This window comes from Hippopotamus amphibius, chromosome 2 (genome assembly GCF_030028045.1).
Source record: "Hippopotamus amphibius kiboko isolate mHipAmp2 chromosome 2, mHipAmp2.hap2, whole genome shotgun sequence".
Lineage (NCBI taxonomy): Eukaryota > Metazoa > Chordata > Mammalia > Artiodactyla > Hippopotamidae > Hippopotamus > Hippopotamus amphibius.
This window is the reverse complement of record NC_080187.1, coordinates 68,288,924-68,304,755: the sequence shown is the minus strand read 5'-3', so window position 1 is coordinate 68,304,755 and position 15,832 is coordinate 68,288,924. Positions and strand designations below refer to the sequence as shown.

The following is a 15,832-nucleotide window of genomic DNA, read 5'->3' as shown; positions in this document are numbered from 1 at the left end:
AAGTAAGGAATGATACCTAATTCTTTCTACCACAACTTTCCAACTCTAAAGTTAATTGTTTTTTCCTTTGGCCACACCACACAGTTTGCAGTATCTCAGTTCCCCGACTAGGGACTGAACCTGGGCCACAGCAGTGAAAGCCCAGAATCTTAACCCCTAGGCTCCCAGGGAACTCCCGTCTAAAGTTAATTTTGATATGATTCTTCTTTAGCTGGAAAATGTCTTCAAGTAATTTGTTTAAAAGAAGGACACACAAGGTGTGCTACTTTCTGAGCCCTCTTCTATCTGGGAACACTTGCCCAGCAAGTATCCCCCCCCCCCCCCCCCCCCGCAGCCCTTCCTATGCATTCATCCCCTTAAATCTGTGCTTCTTATTTGCACATTCCCAGGATGTAGCAGGCAAGGTGTCAGTGAACACCAGATTGCACGAGCACATGTAAAGGGAGCATGGGATAAAGAGAAGCAGATCTGTACTGCCCTTAATCCTTGACCTAGTTTCCTCATGAAATTTAGGACTCTCACTGGAAAGTAATGTGGATAAAATTATAGGTTGAAATTCTGATTTTATTTCAAAATGATAAATAAATCGAGGCATAATTCTGATCATGTACTACTTCTGAAGGGCTTGTAAATTTGAGAAACAGTTCCATGAGGGCTCCAGCCAGATCAAAATGATACCAATCAGACTTGTGATTGGCAGACTTAGCATCTTTAATCATCAGGGCTTTTAAAAGTCCTCTACCCTAATTTCTGAATATCATAAAAAGCAAAAATTACTTTTATTTTGTCATTTTTCCTTTGAAAATGTGTTTAGCAGCAAGCAGGACTCTTGTTTTCCTTACTTCATTTTTATGACCACAGTAGTTATATGTCAACTTACTTAAAATTAGAGAGGGAAAAAAACCCAAAAGCCTCTCAGTGGCACTGCTCATCCACGGAAGGCTCACATAAACAGGTACTCATGTTCACGTTATCACTTCTTCCACAAATATCAATAAAATAAAGTTTGTAAATCGTAAATACAGTAGTAGCACTTCACACATATTTGACACACTTTCACACAAGGATTCAGTCAACAACAATAAATATAATTTCCCCTCTTCGAAACAAACAAAAAGGATTTATAAGGGAAAAAAAGGATTAATTTACTTGGAGATTATCAGCACACCATTTTTAGTGTGCTTTGAAAGAATTAAAAAGCATGAAATTGTATTCACTGAATACTGGCCCATAGTTACATTTTTTTTTTAACCTGTCTTAAATACATACATCATGGCTTTCTCTTAAAATTCTTAAATCTATAGGGATTTGTAGTAGGTAAGACTATATTAAAAATTTTTTTTCCTCATTAACAATTTCATTAAGTTAAAAAAAAATCTGACATTTCCCTTAAATGTTAAGTTGAAGCCTGATCTATGCTGCTGTGTCCTGTGAAATGAACCTAATTTTCAAAGTGAATAGGAACGCCTGAGTGGCCATTTAGAGTGCGGCATTTTCCTTCCCTCATGATTCCTGCTGGGTCCTCTTCGCTGAGGCTTTTCCCTGAGTCATATATTTACTGGAAAGGCTACCTAGAGAAGGGGAAAAAACAAAACCCAACATAAATGAAACAAGCCTCACTTGATCGTAAATGCCATACACTTACTTATTGTTAATTATTCACAGAAAATTTTCATACTGATCACTTGTTTTGAATCAAATAATTTGGCTAGATATATTGTAAAAAGGTATATACAGAACATTATCTATGAAACATAAGCCTCGTCACATTCTTTGTAAACGCAGACGAGTTGCTAGAGTGACATCATTTTAATAAATTTGCACACTATTTACATATTGGCACAGAAGGCCAGAAGAACATCTAAGGCTCTGATTTGCATATGCAACCAAACAGAATAGACTGCAAATAATTCTTTGGTTAGAAATCAATATCTTGCATTATTACTCTGTAGACATGAAGTGGTGAATGGTGACACTGTAGCCATAACTTACTGATTTAAAAGAAAAAAAGGAAATCTATTATATTTACAGGTGAAGACAGAAATGAAGATTGCTAATTAAATGCACACTACAGAACAGTTAATAAATTTTGTTCTGGAGTCTAAACAAATAGATTAGTGAAACTAGAAAACTGAGAAATTCTTAAGTGATTACTTATAAGAAAGTAGTATATAACAAAGGTTATACACATTGATTATATACATTTCAAACCAATGGGGGAAAAGTATGGACTGGTCAAAAACTGGTATTGTGTCAAATAAGTAATTCTGGAAGGAAAGGGTTAGATAGGTTTCCTTTGTCCCTACCTAATTCCAAATGAATTATAGAATTAAATATAAGAGAGTCAAAGTATAAGAAGTAGTGAATATTTATACAGTCTTGGGGTGGGAAAAGAGTTTCCTAAGTACATCACATTTTGCTTTATTTATGAAAAAGGCTTTCTATGCTTAGTTCTAAAGAAGTTACAAACCAAGAGAGAAAAGATGAACATCAGTAGATAGGTGGTGAAAGAAAAAGCAATATACAGAAGAGAAAAAAGCAGCACATAAGTATACAGAAAATATTCATTGTCAATGGGTAATCAAAGAAACGCAAAGTGAAACAAGATATCAACTCCTAACCACCAAACTGTTTGAAGGAAGACCAGACGGACAGGGAAGCGGGTGGAAATTTTGCTAAAGGAATATTCATAGAAACGTTGTAATTTAAGTATGCAAACAACTCAGATGTCCAGAACTTGTGATATGACTATTATGAACACAACAGGATACTAGGTATGCAGAGAAGGATAATTAATAACATGAAAAAAGCAGGTTATAAAACCACATGAATAGTATTTTCATTAAAACTAAAGATTTTTAAAAAAATGGAGAAACACCACCAATCAGATATTTGGTGCCTCATTTTCCTTATCTGCAAAATGAGGGCAATAATACCTACCCCCTTGGAATTATTGTGAAGATTAAATGGATTAATACATGTAAAGCAACTGAACAGTGCCTGGTATATAGAAAGTACTCAATAAATGCACACCGTACATCATCACATTGATGTAAAAAGATGGGAAGATTTTACCTCCCAAACCTAAATAATAGTTAATGCTCTAGAATGGGACAAGTATAAATGGCTTTTATTTTCATTTCGCTTAAACTGTACTTTCTAAACTATCCAAAGCCAACATATTAAGTATGCAAATATAAACTTATGCCCCCAAAAGCAAACTTTACAAAGCAGGACATCTAGAGAGTCAACTCACAGTGAAAAATGAGTGATATGTAAGGAAGAATCAAAGCACTCTTACTGTAGTACAAATACCATATTTATACCATAGAGTGTCTATTGGTCAAAAACACATCTTTGATATGCTAAACTGCATGAAGTATTGAGGACAGGCTTTTCACTCGAGGGAAAAAAAATTAGATCACTACCTCATACTCTACACCCAATCCAGACAGCTTAAAAATCTAAATAAGAAAAATAAAATTTTAAAGCTATTAGAAAAAAATATAGATGGATATCTCTATATAACCTCAGGCTAGGGAAGAATTTCTGAAAGATACCCCTAAAATTATGAGTCACATGCCCATGAAAACTAATCAGGGAACACCAATCATCTGATTATCTCAAAATTAAAAACCGAAGTAGCAATAGATACAAGGTAAAAGACAAGATATACTGGAGGAAGATATTCAGAATGTATATAATAATAAATGCGCAGCATTCAGAATAAATGAAGAACCTTGTAAATTATTAAGGAAATGATAATGCAACAGGAAAGTAGGCAAATGATCTGAAAAGACAATTCATAGCAGAGGAACTCCAACTGGTCAGTAAACATACAAAAAGGTGCTTAGGAGCACCTGAGTCAAAAAAATATCCATTAGAACAACACCAAAGTATTTTTCACTCATCATATTTGTAAGAATAAGCACTGCTGATGGGAGTGGGAATTGTTTCAACCAATAAGAGGGCATTTGCCAGTATCTAACTAAACTGAAAAGGTACGTACGCATGTATAAAAATGTGCTATGACCCAACAGTTTGACTTCTATGTACTCAAACCCCACAGAATCTCTCAAACATGCTCAGGAAGACTCACACAAGAATGTTTCCTACAACACTGTTTATAACAGCAAAAAATCAGATGTAATCTAAATGCTCACATACTAGGTAATGGCTACATAAAATATTCTGTATTCATATGATGCAATATTGTAAAGAAAGAGGCTAAATCTATATACAACATATAAATTTCAAAATCATTTCATTAAATGGATATAAAAAAGCAGGTTGCAAAACTGTGATATGTCACTTAAATTTAAAAACTCACCAAGGATACATATGTTAAAGGATACATATGTAAGGGCTTAAAAAAGAATGGGTACCTGAACTCATAATAATGGATCCTCTGGGATGGAGGGGGACATGACAGATAGAATGGGCCTGGAAATGGTAGTCAAAGGGGACTTCCACCATCTTAATCTTTTATTAACAAATGATTGAAAAGAAAATGTGAAAAAATAATGCCAATTCTCTAGCAGATGGGTAGTAGTTATAGTATTTGTATTTTTAAAAAAATTTTCCAAAAATGTTAAGAAACCATTTTTTCTAAGAATAGTACTTATAGATTTATTACTGTATCACTTAAACATGTAATATATATATGGTGTGGCCAAAAAGTTTGTTCAAGTTTTTCCATAAGATGTTATGGAAAAACCCTAAATGAACTTTTTGGCCAACCCAATGTAAAAAAAAAAAAAAAAAAATCTTATCATACCTGAAGAAACGTCATGTAAAATATTCATATGTAAAAAGATAAAACTATGGGGTTTGCCCAGTGGTCCAGTGGTTAAGACTCCACACTGCCACTGCAGCGGGCACAGGTTCAATCCCTGGTGGGGAACTAAGAGCCCACATACTGCACTGAGCGGCCAAAAAAAAAAAGATAAAACTACTAGAAATTAAATATGAATTTTTGTGTAATCTGGGGGATGAACATGAAATTCTTAAAATGGTGTAAGCATGACTTGAAACTATCCTAAAGTTGGCTGCTCAAACTACTAAAAAACAAATATATGTATGGCAAAATAAATCATAAATGAGGCTGAAAGAATAATAAACTGGTGTTGGTGGTGAAGGATACTGTAACTCATTTGACAAAGTATGAATGAATTTCTAGTAGAAAGAACTAAAGACAAAAATGAATACTCGGGACTTCCCTGGCAGTCCAGTTAAGACTCCACGTTCCCAGTACAGGGGGGCATGGGTTCGGTTCCTGGTTGGGGAACTGAGATCCCACATGTTGCCTAGCGTGGGCCAAAAAAAAAAAGAAAAGAAAAGAAAAAGAAAAAAGAAAGGAAAAAAAGAATACTCAAAGAAAATACAAAGATATAACATGAAGAAATACAAATGAAAACATGGAAAATATTAGCATCAATGGTAATAGAACTTCAAGCAGACTGGAAAAAAGACTACCTTAATGAAGTGAAGGTATGGGAAGTTGTGAATGATTCTGAGATAGTCAACAATCACAATGTGGCATTATTTGTATCGCTGTCGAAATACACATACTTTTAAACCTATTATTCTCCTAAGTAGGAATTTATCCTGAGGAAATAACTAGGCAAATATGCAAATATACATTATAGTGTTTCATATAAACAGTGGTCTTCAACCTTGCGTATGCATATTCCTGAATAGCTTAACATTACAAGTGGGTAATGAGTTTTAAAAGAGTTGACCACAGTGCTTCAGTTTCTGAGTTCTTTCTGAGAATGCCTATGTGGCCCAGGTTTTGGGCTGGTTCTCAGGAATCACACCAATTTTTCTTTCCCCTTTCACAAGAGAGGGAGCATTTATTCTAGCCATCCACCTATTAATGTGGTATGTTGCCTAGGCTGAAAAAAAAAAAAGCCTAGGGAGGCACACAAAATGCTGGTATCTGTGACAAAATGTGAATGCCTCTAATAAAAACCCCAATTTTTAGCTTTCATAAAATTACACTGATAGCTGATGACCATCAAAATAATTTCTGATGATGCAGTACTATGTGATTTTGGTCATTTAATTAAAAAGGAATGAAAATAACTGAGTGGCACTGTTGTAATATTAATACGTCTTCCCTTCCCAGGCTCCTAAAAGTATTTCTATTACTTTTAATTTGCTATCATGAAGACTAATGAGGTTTCTCAATGTTTACCAAGTATAAAACAAAAAGATTAGGAATAGAAATGATTCACTGTTTCATTTCTGTAAGAAGTAGTACTGATCCGAAGATAAATGAATGCATGAGAAAAAAATCCCATCTAATTAAATGACAGTCATTTTCAGTAAGAAAACATAGAAAGCAATTTTTAATCCAAATTTGAAACATTTGTTTTGGTCAAATATATTATTCTAATAACTACAGAAACAACTTAGAAGAAATTTTTACACTTTGAGCTTTAATAAAAAGCTTAAAAATCCAATTTACATAAAAAATCCAATTTATATAAACACTTTTGTTGCAGTTAAGTATAATAGGCTGGTTAATAAAATGCTTGAAATATGTATTAATAAAAGATATCATCTTAACATAAAACTCCATGGAGGTGGAAAAAAAGAATTTAAGGAGAAAAAAAAGATGTAAAATATCTGAAATAATATTTATATTTCATTTGATACATTTAAGGCTGATTTAAGTTTTGTCTTTAAAATGCCAATATTTACAAAAAACCTCCATAAACTACATGCTTTGCAATTATGACGAAAAATTGAGTTGTCAATTTAGACACATACAAGGAGACACTGGCTTGGCCAAAATTTTCCATAAGATGTTATGGAAAAACCCAAATGAACTTTTTGGCCAACCCAATATATTGGCAGTTCAACATTTTGGGGGAGAGTATGTAATCAAGAAAGTTTTGAAGACACTGATATAACAAATATTTGAAAAGAGCCACTCCATTAATAAGGAATGACTAAATAAATAATGTATATTCATATAATGGAATATCAAGAAGGGTATGAAAAAGAATGATCTATATTCACTGCTAATAAGATCTCCCCGTGTGGTTTTTAAAGTGCTTTTATTATTTTAAATTTATTATCATAAAGACCACTGTTTTTGTTTCTAATAAGTAGGTCTTAACATTCTGGTCAAGGAAAAAACTACACATCATCATGAAGGAGAAAGGACATCTACCAATCTCTTATAGCAACTATAATTTTTAAGATTTCAAATCCTGGGACTAAAATGGAATAAATGAAAAGATAGAAGTGGTTTCTTTTGAAAAATAATTTTCTTAGCAAAAAACTGTAGAGGATTAAGAAATAGAAAAATGTTAGTTTCTTGAGATTCTCACACTGAACAGTTTACACTATAGTTCTCCAATCTCCACATACTCTTGTTTTGTTAAAAACTTCCATTATATATTTCTCCTAGAAGTTAGAGAAATAATTACAGCATGGTTGGAAACTTTCTGTTAACTAAAGTAATAAGAGTAGTAATAATTTATTGAGTGATCTGTGCCAGATGCCGTGTTAAGGGCTTTACGTATATGAAATTAATCCTTACAATTGCCCTCTGAGATATTAGTCCCAATTGATCAAAAAGGAAACTGAGCCGCAGAGAGGTCTGATAACTCGACAGAGGTAATGCTAAATGACTGGGCTGGATTTCTCAAGGAAGTCTGACTTTAACGCTCGTATTCGTGACCACTCTCCCAAACTTACTGAACATTTAAGGTGCTCTGTTAGCTGTGTGTACGTGGGAGAGGGAGGAAACAATGAATAGCAAGCAAATTCATGGGCTTTTCTATCTACTACTATCTCATTCGAGACTTCAGAACTATATGTAGCCTAGTGAAAAGGAATGGAGGAAGGTATCAGGAGAGGAAAGAGAACTTGGTCGAGTGCTTACAATAAAACGGGTGCTTTAATCTTAGCACCCGATGAGATAGATGGTGCTACTGCCAATTTTACAAATGTGACATCTGGAGCTCAGAGGAGCTAATCTCTTCTAAGCTCAATATAGCTAATGCGTGAGAGCAGGCTGTCCATACCAGCAGGCTCTTGTTAGGAAACTACCCGTGCATCACAGATAAATAAGTCTGTGAAAAGGAAGACCTTTTCAGAAACTTAATACTACTTTCAGTTGAGACATACTTCACATTTATAACAACACAGATAACTTACATAAATTTATCATGGGTAAATTTGACGGTATTAACAGTTGTCAATAAATTAAACTTGGAGAGTTTAATTCATTGGAAAGGATAAATTTTAACCACCAATAAATGTTTTTTCTTTTTTTTCTGGTATAAAGTAAACCTACTTATTGTAATACCTTTTTTTTGTAGTAAGTTTAAGTTTTACAGTTACTCAAAAGATTTATAAATATGTATGTCTTACTCAGAAGATAATTTATGGAAATCCTAACTTACTGTCAATTGGTAATGCCATTTCTAGGCATATGTCTAACATCTATATTTCTCCCCCACTTAAAAAATTATAAAATTAAAATAAAATTGTTCTTTCAAGACATGTAAAACCTTTAGCAGAAACAATGCAGACAGATGCCCTGCAGGAATATCAACACCATCAGCATCCCACCAACCTCTGCTCTCACTACATGCAGGTACTCTTCTAAGTGCTTTTACATGGATTTCTCAACAGCCCTACAAGGCAAGTATTATTATTATTATTATTATTATTATTATTATTATTATTATTATCATCATCCCCTTGTAACAGATGAGGAAACTGAAGCAAGTGGAGGATAAGATCACAAAGCTGGAAATTACACCATGCAATCTGATGGCAAAGCCGATATTCATAAACACCTTATCCTTGGCGAAACAAATACTTCAACTGAGTAAGGATCAGTATTTTCTTACGTAAAATGTTCTGAAAATGCCCTGTTCAAGGCTGAAGCTTGTAAAAACAACACTCTTTTGGTTTGTTTACATCTGGTAACTATGTGATCCTCAAACTCTCAGAGGGTCTATGGGAAATAAGCCCACAAACTGCAGTGGAATCTGTTTCCCATATACTTTCATCTGTTTGAGTAGTTTCCAGAGGCAGCTTGTCAATCTCCTCATCCATCTTTCACAGCTTCTCCCACTGTGGATCAAATCCTCTCACAACAGGCCCCATTCTCATTTCACTCTATTTCATTTTGAGGGTTTTTCCGGTAGAACTTTTCTTGTTTTTAAGTCCTGAGAACAATTACAAAACTTTCCCAGGAAAGAGCTGCTCTTGGCTGTTCTTACAGAGTCTCCTGTATCTTTACCTTTCATGGACACCATATTCCCCTTTTGGGTAAGGGTGGCAATTCTTTGACAATTTGTTTCTCTTTGAGTTGTTCTACCTCACTCTGCATACCAACCTCAATCCTCATGCCTCTTAAATTTTGATTGTAAAGGGATTTGATGCCATTTCAAACGTTTTTCCCAATCATTAAAAAAAACCCAACTGTAAAATTCACATATAAAAATAAATGCCTATGTCTATGAAGATCATTTTATATAATGGAGATAACTGATCTTGGTACTGACAGCAATGGAAATATTTAATTTAATAATTCAATTTATTTTTCTCTTATTAACATTCAAAGTAGAGACAACCAAATACTCTTTGCCTGGAGCTTTCTTAGGCTTCCCAGGGTGAGATCACTGTGCCCTGCTTATTTCAGCCTCCCTGAGGAAAGCAGGGAAGAGCTCTCTCTACTGTGGGGCTCCAGAGGCTGCTGAGGCTCTGGGAGTGTTATCTCTCAGAAACTGACACCTGATGGTAGAGACAGATTAGCCTGTTCACACTCTGTAAGGAACACAGGCACCTCTCCAATCTAAAGGCAAACATTGTTTGCACATTAGCAATAAAACACAATACCTAAAAGCTGAGCATAAAATATGTGGCTTGTTTTACATTACATACAAAAATGTCAGGTTATATAAATGAAGTTTTAAAATTTCAAAAACAACTTTTCTCATCAACTATACAATCAAGTTAAAAAGAATACACATGTTCTATTTGCTTATATAATTTCCCTCCTTTAACCCTACTTTACTGAAGATTAGAGAGAAAGAGGGAGAGAGAGAAAAAAAGAAAAAGATATTAAACAAAGCTACTAAAGGTGTCTACAGGCCAGAACTCAGATGTATGCATTATGTTTTATAGTTTCATTCCTTTTAAAAAAGAAAAAGGCTGAAAAAGTGATTCATTATATGTTAAAGTTACTTTGATTTTTCTTCCCCCCTTAAATTTTTCCCTTTTGTTTCAGGACTCAAAACCACCCTTGAAACACCAAAGAAAGGCTTTCACAGCTTCCCATTTCCCCCTCCCTTTGAGCAACTTTCCTTACGCGTGGGGGCTGGGTGGGGATGCGGACCCTGGCACTATGTGCCCACAGCTGAGGTTAGGTGGCCTACAATTCTTCCAGCACTTCTCACCACAACTCCCTACAACCAGGCTTTTCTGCCCTCCACTCCAAGGAAATGGCTCTTTTCACAGTCACAGTGAGTGACTTTTGTGTTGCCAAATAAAATGCTGATTCTCAGTCTGCGACGCACAGACTATGAGCAGCAATTTGCACAGAGTCAATTCCTCCTCTTTGAGGCACTTTCTCCATTTGGACTCCAGGACCCAACTAGCTGCTTCTCCTCCCCATAAGCCATTGTTTCCGTGTCTCCTTGGCTTACCTTGCCTGGGCCTCTACGTGCTTTTTCTCTTTTCTATCTGCATATACTTCTTAAGTGATCGCAGTCAGACCCAGGACTGAACTTCCGGCTATTACGCACAGATCATCCTCAAATTCATATCTGCAGCCTGGACTTCTGCTCTAAATGCCAGGCTCCTGTATCTACTTGGCCACTCAACATCTCTACCCTAATATCTAGCACGTCTCTTCAAACAGAACTTTATTTCTCCCCAGTTCTTCCGGACTGTTCCCCAGCACAGGAAATTCAAACTCAATTCTTTTAGCTGCTCAGAGCAAAAATCAGTGTCAGCTCTGATTCTCAAAATCTCATGATTTTCTGTCATGCTTTATCATTTAACCCATCAACAGATCATGTTGGCGCTACCTTTAAAGTCTCCAGAACATGAGCAGTCCTCACTTCTTCCACCCCTTCCACTCACATCTAAGCTGTCCTCATCTCTCCCCTGAACTACAGCAGGAGCCTCCCTGTTGGACTGAATTTTCATCTTTGCCTCCTCACGGCAGCCACAGTGAACCTTTTAAAACAATTCATATAATACCACTGCTTTCCTCAAAACCCTCCAACAGTTGCCCATCTTATGGAGAAGAAAACCCCATCCCTATCACAGCTGAAGGAGCTGCATGACACACACTCGTGTACCCTGACCTCACCTCCAACCACCCACCTCACCCTCACCCCACTTAGTGTCACCCACTCAGGACAAAACTGTTTTCAGCTCTGCTGTAAGAGTCTACCTCCAATTTCCTCTTGACTTGCCTCTTCCTTTCACTTGATTCTTTGCTTAAACGCTGCTTTATCAGAGAAACCACCTCCCTACCCAACATCCTCTTTCCCTTTTCCTGCTTTATATTTCTTGGCACCTGTGGCCACATGAAATATTTCTGCCTCTCTTCTGACAAGAATGCAGAGTAAATGAAAGAGGGAGCTTTGCTGGTTCACTGATGTATCTTCAGTGTTTAGGCCCACACTCTGCACTTGGAGGGGGCAGCTGGGTGGGAGGTGTGGCTTAATAAACACTTGTCGAAGGAATGAATAAATGACGTAGCTGAGGGAGAGTGTGTTCAGGCCAATAATTACTTTCTTCCCATACTTTGGTGTGTGGCAAATAATCTCCATGAGGAGAATACACTGCTGACAAGATAGTGGCAATTTCAAAGCAGAAACAAAAAGTGTAGAAGAGGAACAAACAGCTAAAGACTACGGTTCCTACTCAAGGATGCTACAAGAATCACCTAGAACATTTAAAAAATACACAGGACCAAGCCTAACCCCTGAAGAATCTGATTTAGGAAATGAAGGTGGGGGCAGGGCAGCTGTATTTTTAAAAGTTCCCCAAGTGATTCTGATGTCCAATCCCTGTTAAAACCTCTTATTCAAAGGAAGCGTCTCAAAAGGCATGTGGTACACTATGCAGTAAATAAAAAAACACACATTTTTTTTTTTTTTAAACCCACATACCTGACTGGGGACTCAAAAATATAGATGTTTTTTGTTTCTTTTGGTCTTCATGTAAAAGCACTGCCTAAAAAACGAAATAGACTGGTTTACAAAGTCGAAAGGAACAGCATCCGAAACAGCCTGAAAACTGTAACCAAATCCAAGGAGAGCTGAAATTAGGCATGTGGGTGGCAGAACTTTGCAAGTTAACCAACAAGCAAGATGTATCTGCAGGACCCCTTAAAGCATGCCCAGCGGGCCGGTGCACAGCAAGCTCACTGCACCCTGCACCACAGGCAAGAGCAGAGGAGCTGTGAGTCAGCCAGGAGGACGGAGGCAGGGCCTGGGGCCTCCCAGCACCTGGCACAGAGCTGCTAGCACTCAGTAAGTGTTTGCAGGAGAGACAGAGGACGGGAGGGCTTCCTGCTCAGGTCTGAGCTAGGTTTACCTGAACAAATGTGCCAGTTGGTCTCAAAGGGCTAGGTGAAGAAGGGGATCCAAATATACAATCTGATTTAGACAGACCTGAGAAAGAAATCAGCACTTTTTGTTCCTACTTTAAATTGAAAGTAGTAGCCCTGTTTCAAACTTTCATAGAAAGAATTTCTGTTAATATGACAGAAGCTCTACTTAGTATACTGTGTGGACAAAATAATAACATATTTGAAGAAATGAGAGGGAGCAACATAATTGTTAGATACAAAGAAGCTGATTATTTTTAATTGTTATTGGAGGAAATTCACCATACTCTAGCCCCACTCTTTCCCTTTTTATTTTACTTTTACATGAGGACTACTTGATTTAATGCGAAAACACAACAGTCTGAAGAAACTCTATTGCTTTCTGTACGTTTGATAATACCCCATCCCTGTCCCAGGATATCCCTTCTCTTTGATTTGCTGCTTCCCCCAGGCAGTCAGAATCACTGCTCTATTTTTTTTTTTTTTTAATTAAATTTTGGCCAGATGTTAGTTCCCTGACCAGACCAGGATTGAACCCGACCAGGGATTGAACCCAGGCCCAGGGCAGTGAAAGCACCGAGTCCTAACCACTGGACCGCCAGGGAATTCTCTGCTCTATTTTGAGAGCTTCACCAGTAGGCTAATTAAACTTGCTACTAGCTAGAAAGAAGAGCTCTACCCGCACTGAGGGAGTGCAGGGACATTCCTTCACCACTTTCTTGTACCAAAGTGGCGTGCAATGCTAATGTGCTTCCTGCTCTGCGTAAATGAAGAGTTTTCTGAAGGGGAGCCTACAAAAGGAATTTTGGTGAGACTGCATTACATCTTATCTATACTGTTTACAGTTTCCTCATCTGTAAACTGGGGATATCAGTAATACCACATTTTTTAGGGCTGTGGTGAAAATTAGATGAGATTACCCATGTAAAGTACTTAAATAGTGCCTGACCTATTGTAAGTGCTCAATGAATGTTAGCTATTGCTTTTATTTTCATTTTTTTTGAACATTTTACCTCTTATAAAAGAAGATCATTTTATTCTGGTATATGTCCCTTGTTAGGGCAAAAAAGTCTGAATTTGAATTCCTTAGAAGTAGGACAAGCTGAAGCTGTATCTTTCATAAACATTTAAGTCCTATTTTAAAATCAATAATGAAACAATTTAAAAATATATTTCTTTTCATATAAAGCTCATTAAAAAAATAAGGATAGCTGATCTAAAAACTGTCCACCTTAAAAAAAGGAGAGACTCTGTTGCTGATGTGATATTATGAAATGGAAGACAGGTATATTAGTGTTCCAGAAGCAACAAGGACTAGAGTGAGTATTTTAGGGAACTGTCAGTGCTGACGTTTCTATGCTGTCCATAAACATTTACAATTGAGGACAGGAACAGGGTTACTACTTTAACCAAAAACATTCTCTCTCATGGTTTCATTTCTATGCTTATCAAATTTTGTTCACTTTCACAGGTTTATTCTGAGAAAACAAAGTGAGAGTATATAAACTGCTTTGTAAGCCATAACTTGTCTCCCACACACAAGGTACCCTTACTCTTAATAGTCTGTTAAAAAGATGCCCACAATGGATGCTTCACCTATTTAATAGAAAAAGTGATTGAGAACCAACAACTCACACGGGCAAGATCTATGGATGATTTTCAACTACTGACTCAATATATTTTTCCTCACCATAGGAATAATCATGCTCACTGAAGAAAATTATTAAAATCATGAAATGCAAAGATAATTCTCTGCAGGTAGAGGCAGCGTTAACTGTGTAACCCTTCTCCTTCTAGTCCCCTTTCTAGGCCTGTGAGCACGTGTATTTAAACAACACAAGTGGTTCCTGCACACATGGTATGGTGTCCTGAGATCACTTCAGCTATGCCTCTCCCATGGCTGGTCAGTGCTTCCATTTTAAAAGTGCACACACTGAGTGGCAAAGCTCAAGTGGTGTCTTCTGGTTGCTTTGGTTACATTTTTTTAGGTACTGGGAATTACCAGGTCTTCAATTCATTGCTAATCTTATTAGAAAAGTCAACCAAATGACTCTGATAAGCCTCTCAAAAAACCAGCAATAAGTGTTCAAGACATACAGAGGATCAGAAGTAAGAGCAGGGGAGGTGGGTTCACCTTGTTAAAATCTTTTCCAGTAAATAGATCTGTTAAAGAAATAAATAGAACTAAAAGAGTTAAGAACTCTAAAAAAGAGATTTCCCTTGAGATCTGAGTGCAAACATCAAGGTGTGATGGGTGTCCATACCTGAGGAGCCTTTAAACTGTGGGCATTCCTTTTTAATGTGCCCTTCTCTTCCACAAATAAAGCAACGCTTGTCTCTTAAGTCTTTGTCATCCTGTCTCTTCCACTTTTCTACTGGTGGCCTGAGAATTTTCTCTCTCCCCAGGTCAACAGCTGCCCTCACTGGCTTGGCTTTCTGAGGTGTACACTGCATGGGCTTATCTTCTTTTGTTGATGCCTCCCTCTCTGTGTACTTATTTTGAATTTCTTTGTCTTCTTTGCTTCTTTTCTCTTTGTTCTCGGGGTATCTTTGGTTCAGTGTATCTTCCTGATCTCGCCGTCGCCTCACTCTGTAAAAGATATAATACTAGTAGGAAAAATCTGAACAGAAACCTAAACAAAGTATTAAAAAAGACCACTCCAGGTTTAGGAGACAACCAGATATAGAAGGCATCGGAGGGAAAAACAAGAACTTAACAAATTTAAGTTCACCTTCTCTATTAAGAAGCAACCTCAGGGCTTAATGGTGTAGTTTTTCTTTTTTCATTTTCACAATTACTCTAGTACCGTAAAACAGTTTTTGCAATTAGTAGAACTCCTTAATTTAATACCTACTCTGATACTGATGTGATGAAACTGAAATTATCCTTGGAATGATTTCTTAAACCTTTCCAGCCCATTAGCATTCTTTATCAGCACTGGAAACTTGAGACATGAAACTTTAGGTTCACAAGGGAACAATGGTTATAAGGAGATTTATGTTCTTAAACTGTCAAAATTATTTCTTCCTTGCCCTACATGATCAGTGACTATTATCTGAATAAAAAATAAAGTACTAAATAAGAGTCTCGAATTCCAGATGGTGACTTACTTTAACTAGCGTGTTTTTATTTATTTTATTTTTTATTTTTTTATTATTATTTTTTTAAATTTTATTTATTTATTTATTATTTTTTGGGGGGTTCACCAAGTTCAATCATCTGTTTTTATACAT

General features: G+C 36.4%; 1 protein-coding gene across 7 annotated transcripts in view; it reads right to left on the bottom strand.

The window, feature by feature from the left end:
* Positions 1 to 360: 360 nt before the first annotated feature.
* The window catches only part of TUT7 (terminal uridylyl transferase 7), a 59,716-nt gene continuing 44,244 nt past the window's right edge, over positions 361 to 15,832 (bottom strand). For 2 of the 7 annotated variants that reach the window (XM_057722080.1, XM_057722084.1), the window contains 4 exons: positions 14,863 to 15,188; positions 12,586 to 12,662; positions 12,159 to 12,222; positions 361 to 1,571 (listed from right to left, as the gene is read on the bottom strand). In XM_057722080.1, coding sequence (XP_057578063.1) covers positions 1,504 to 1,571; positions 12,159 to 12,222; positions 12,586 to 12,662; positions 14,863 to 15,188 — 535 coding nt within the window. In that variant the 3' untranslated portion in view covers positions 361 to 1,503. The remainder of the gene's footprint in view (positions 1,572 to 12,158; positions 12,223 to 12,585; positions 12,663 to 14,862; positions 15,189 to 15,832) is intronic. The other 5 variants (XM_057722078.1, XM_057722079.1, XM_057722077.1 and 2 more) reach the window with 4 other exon arrangements.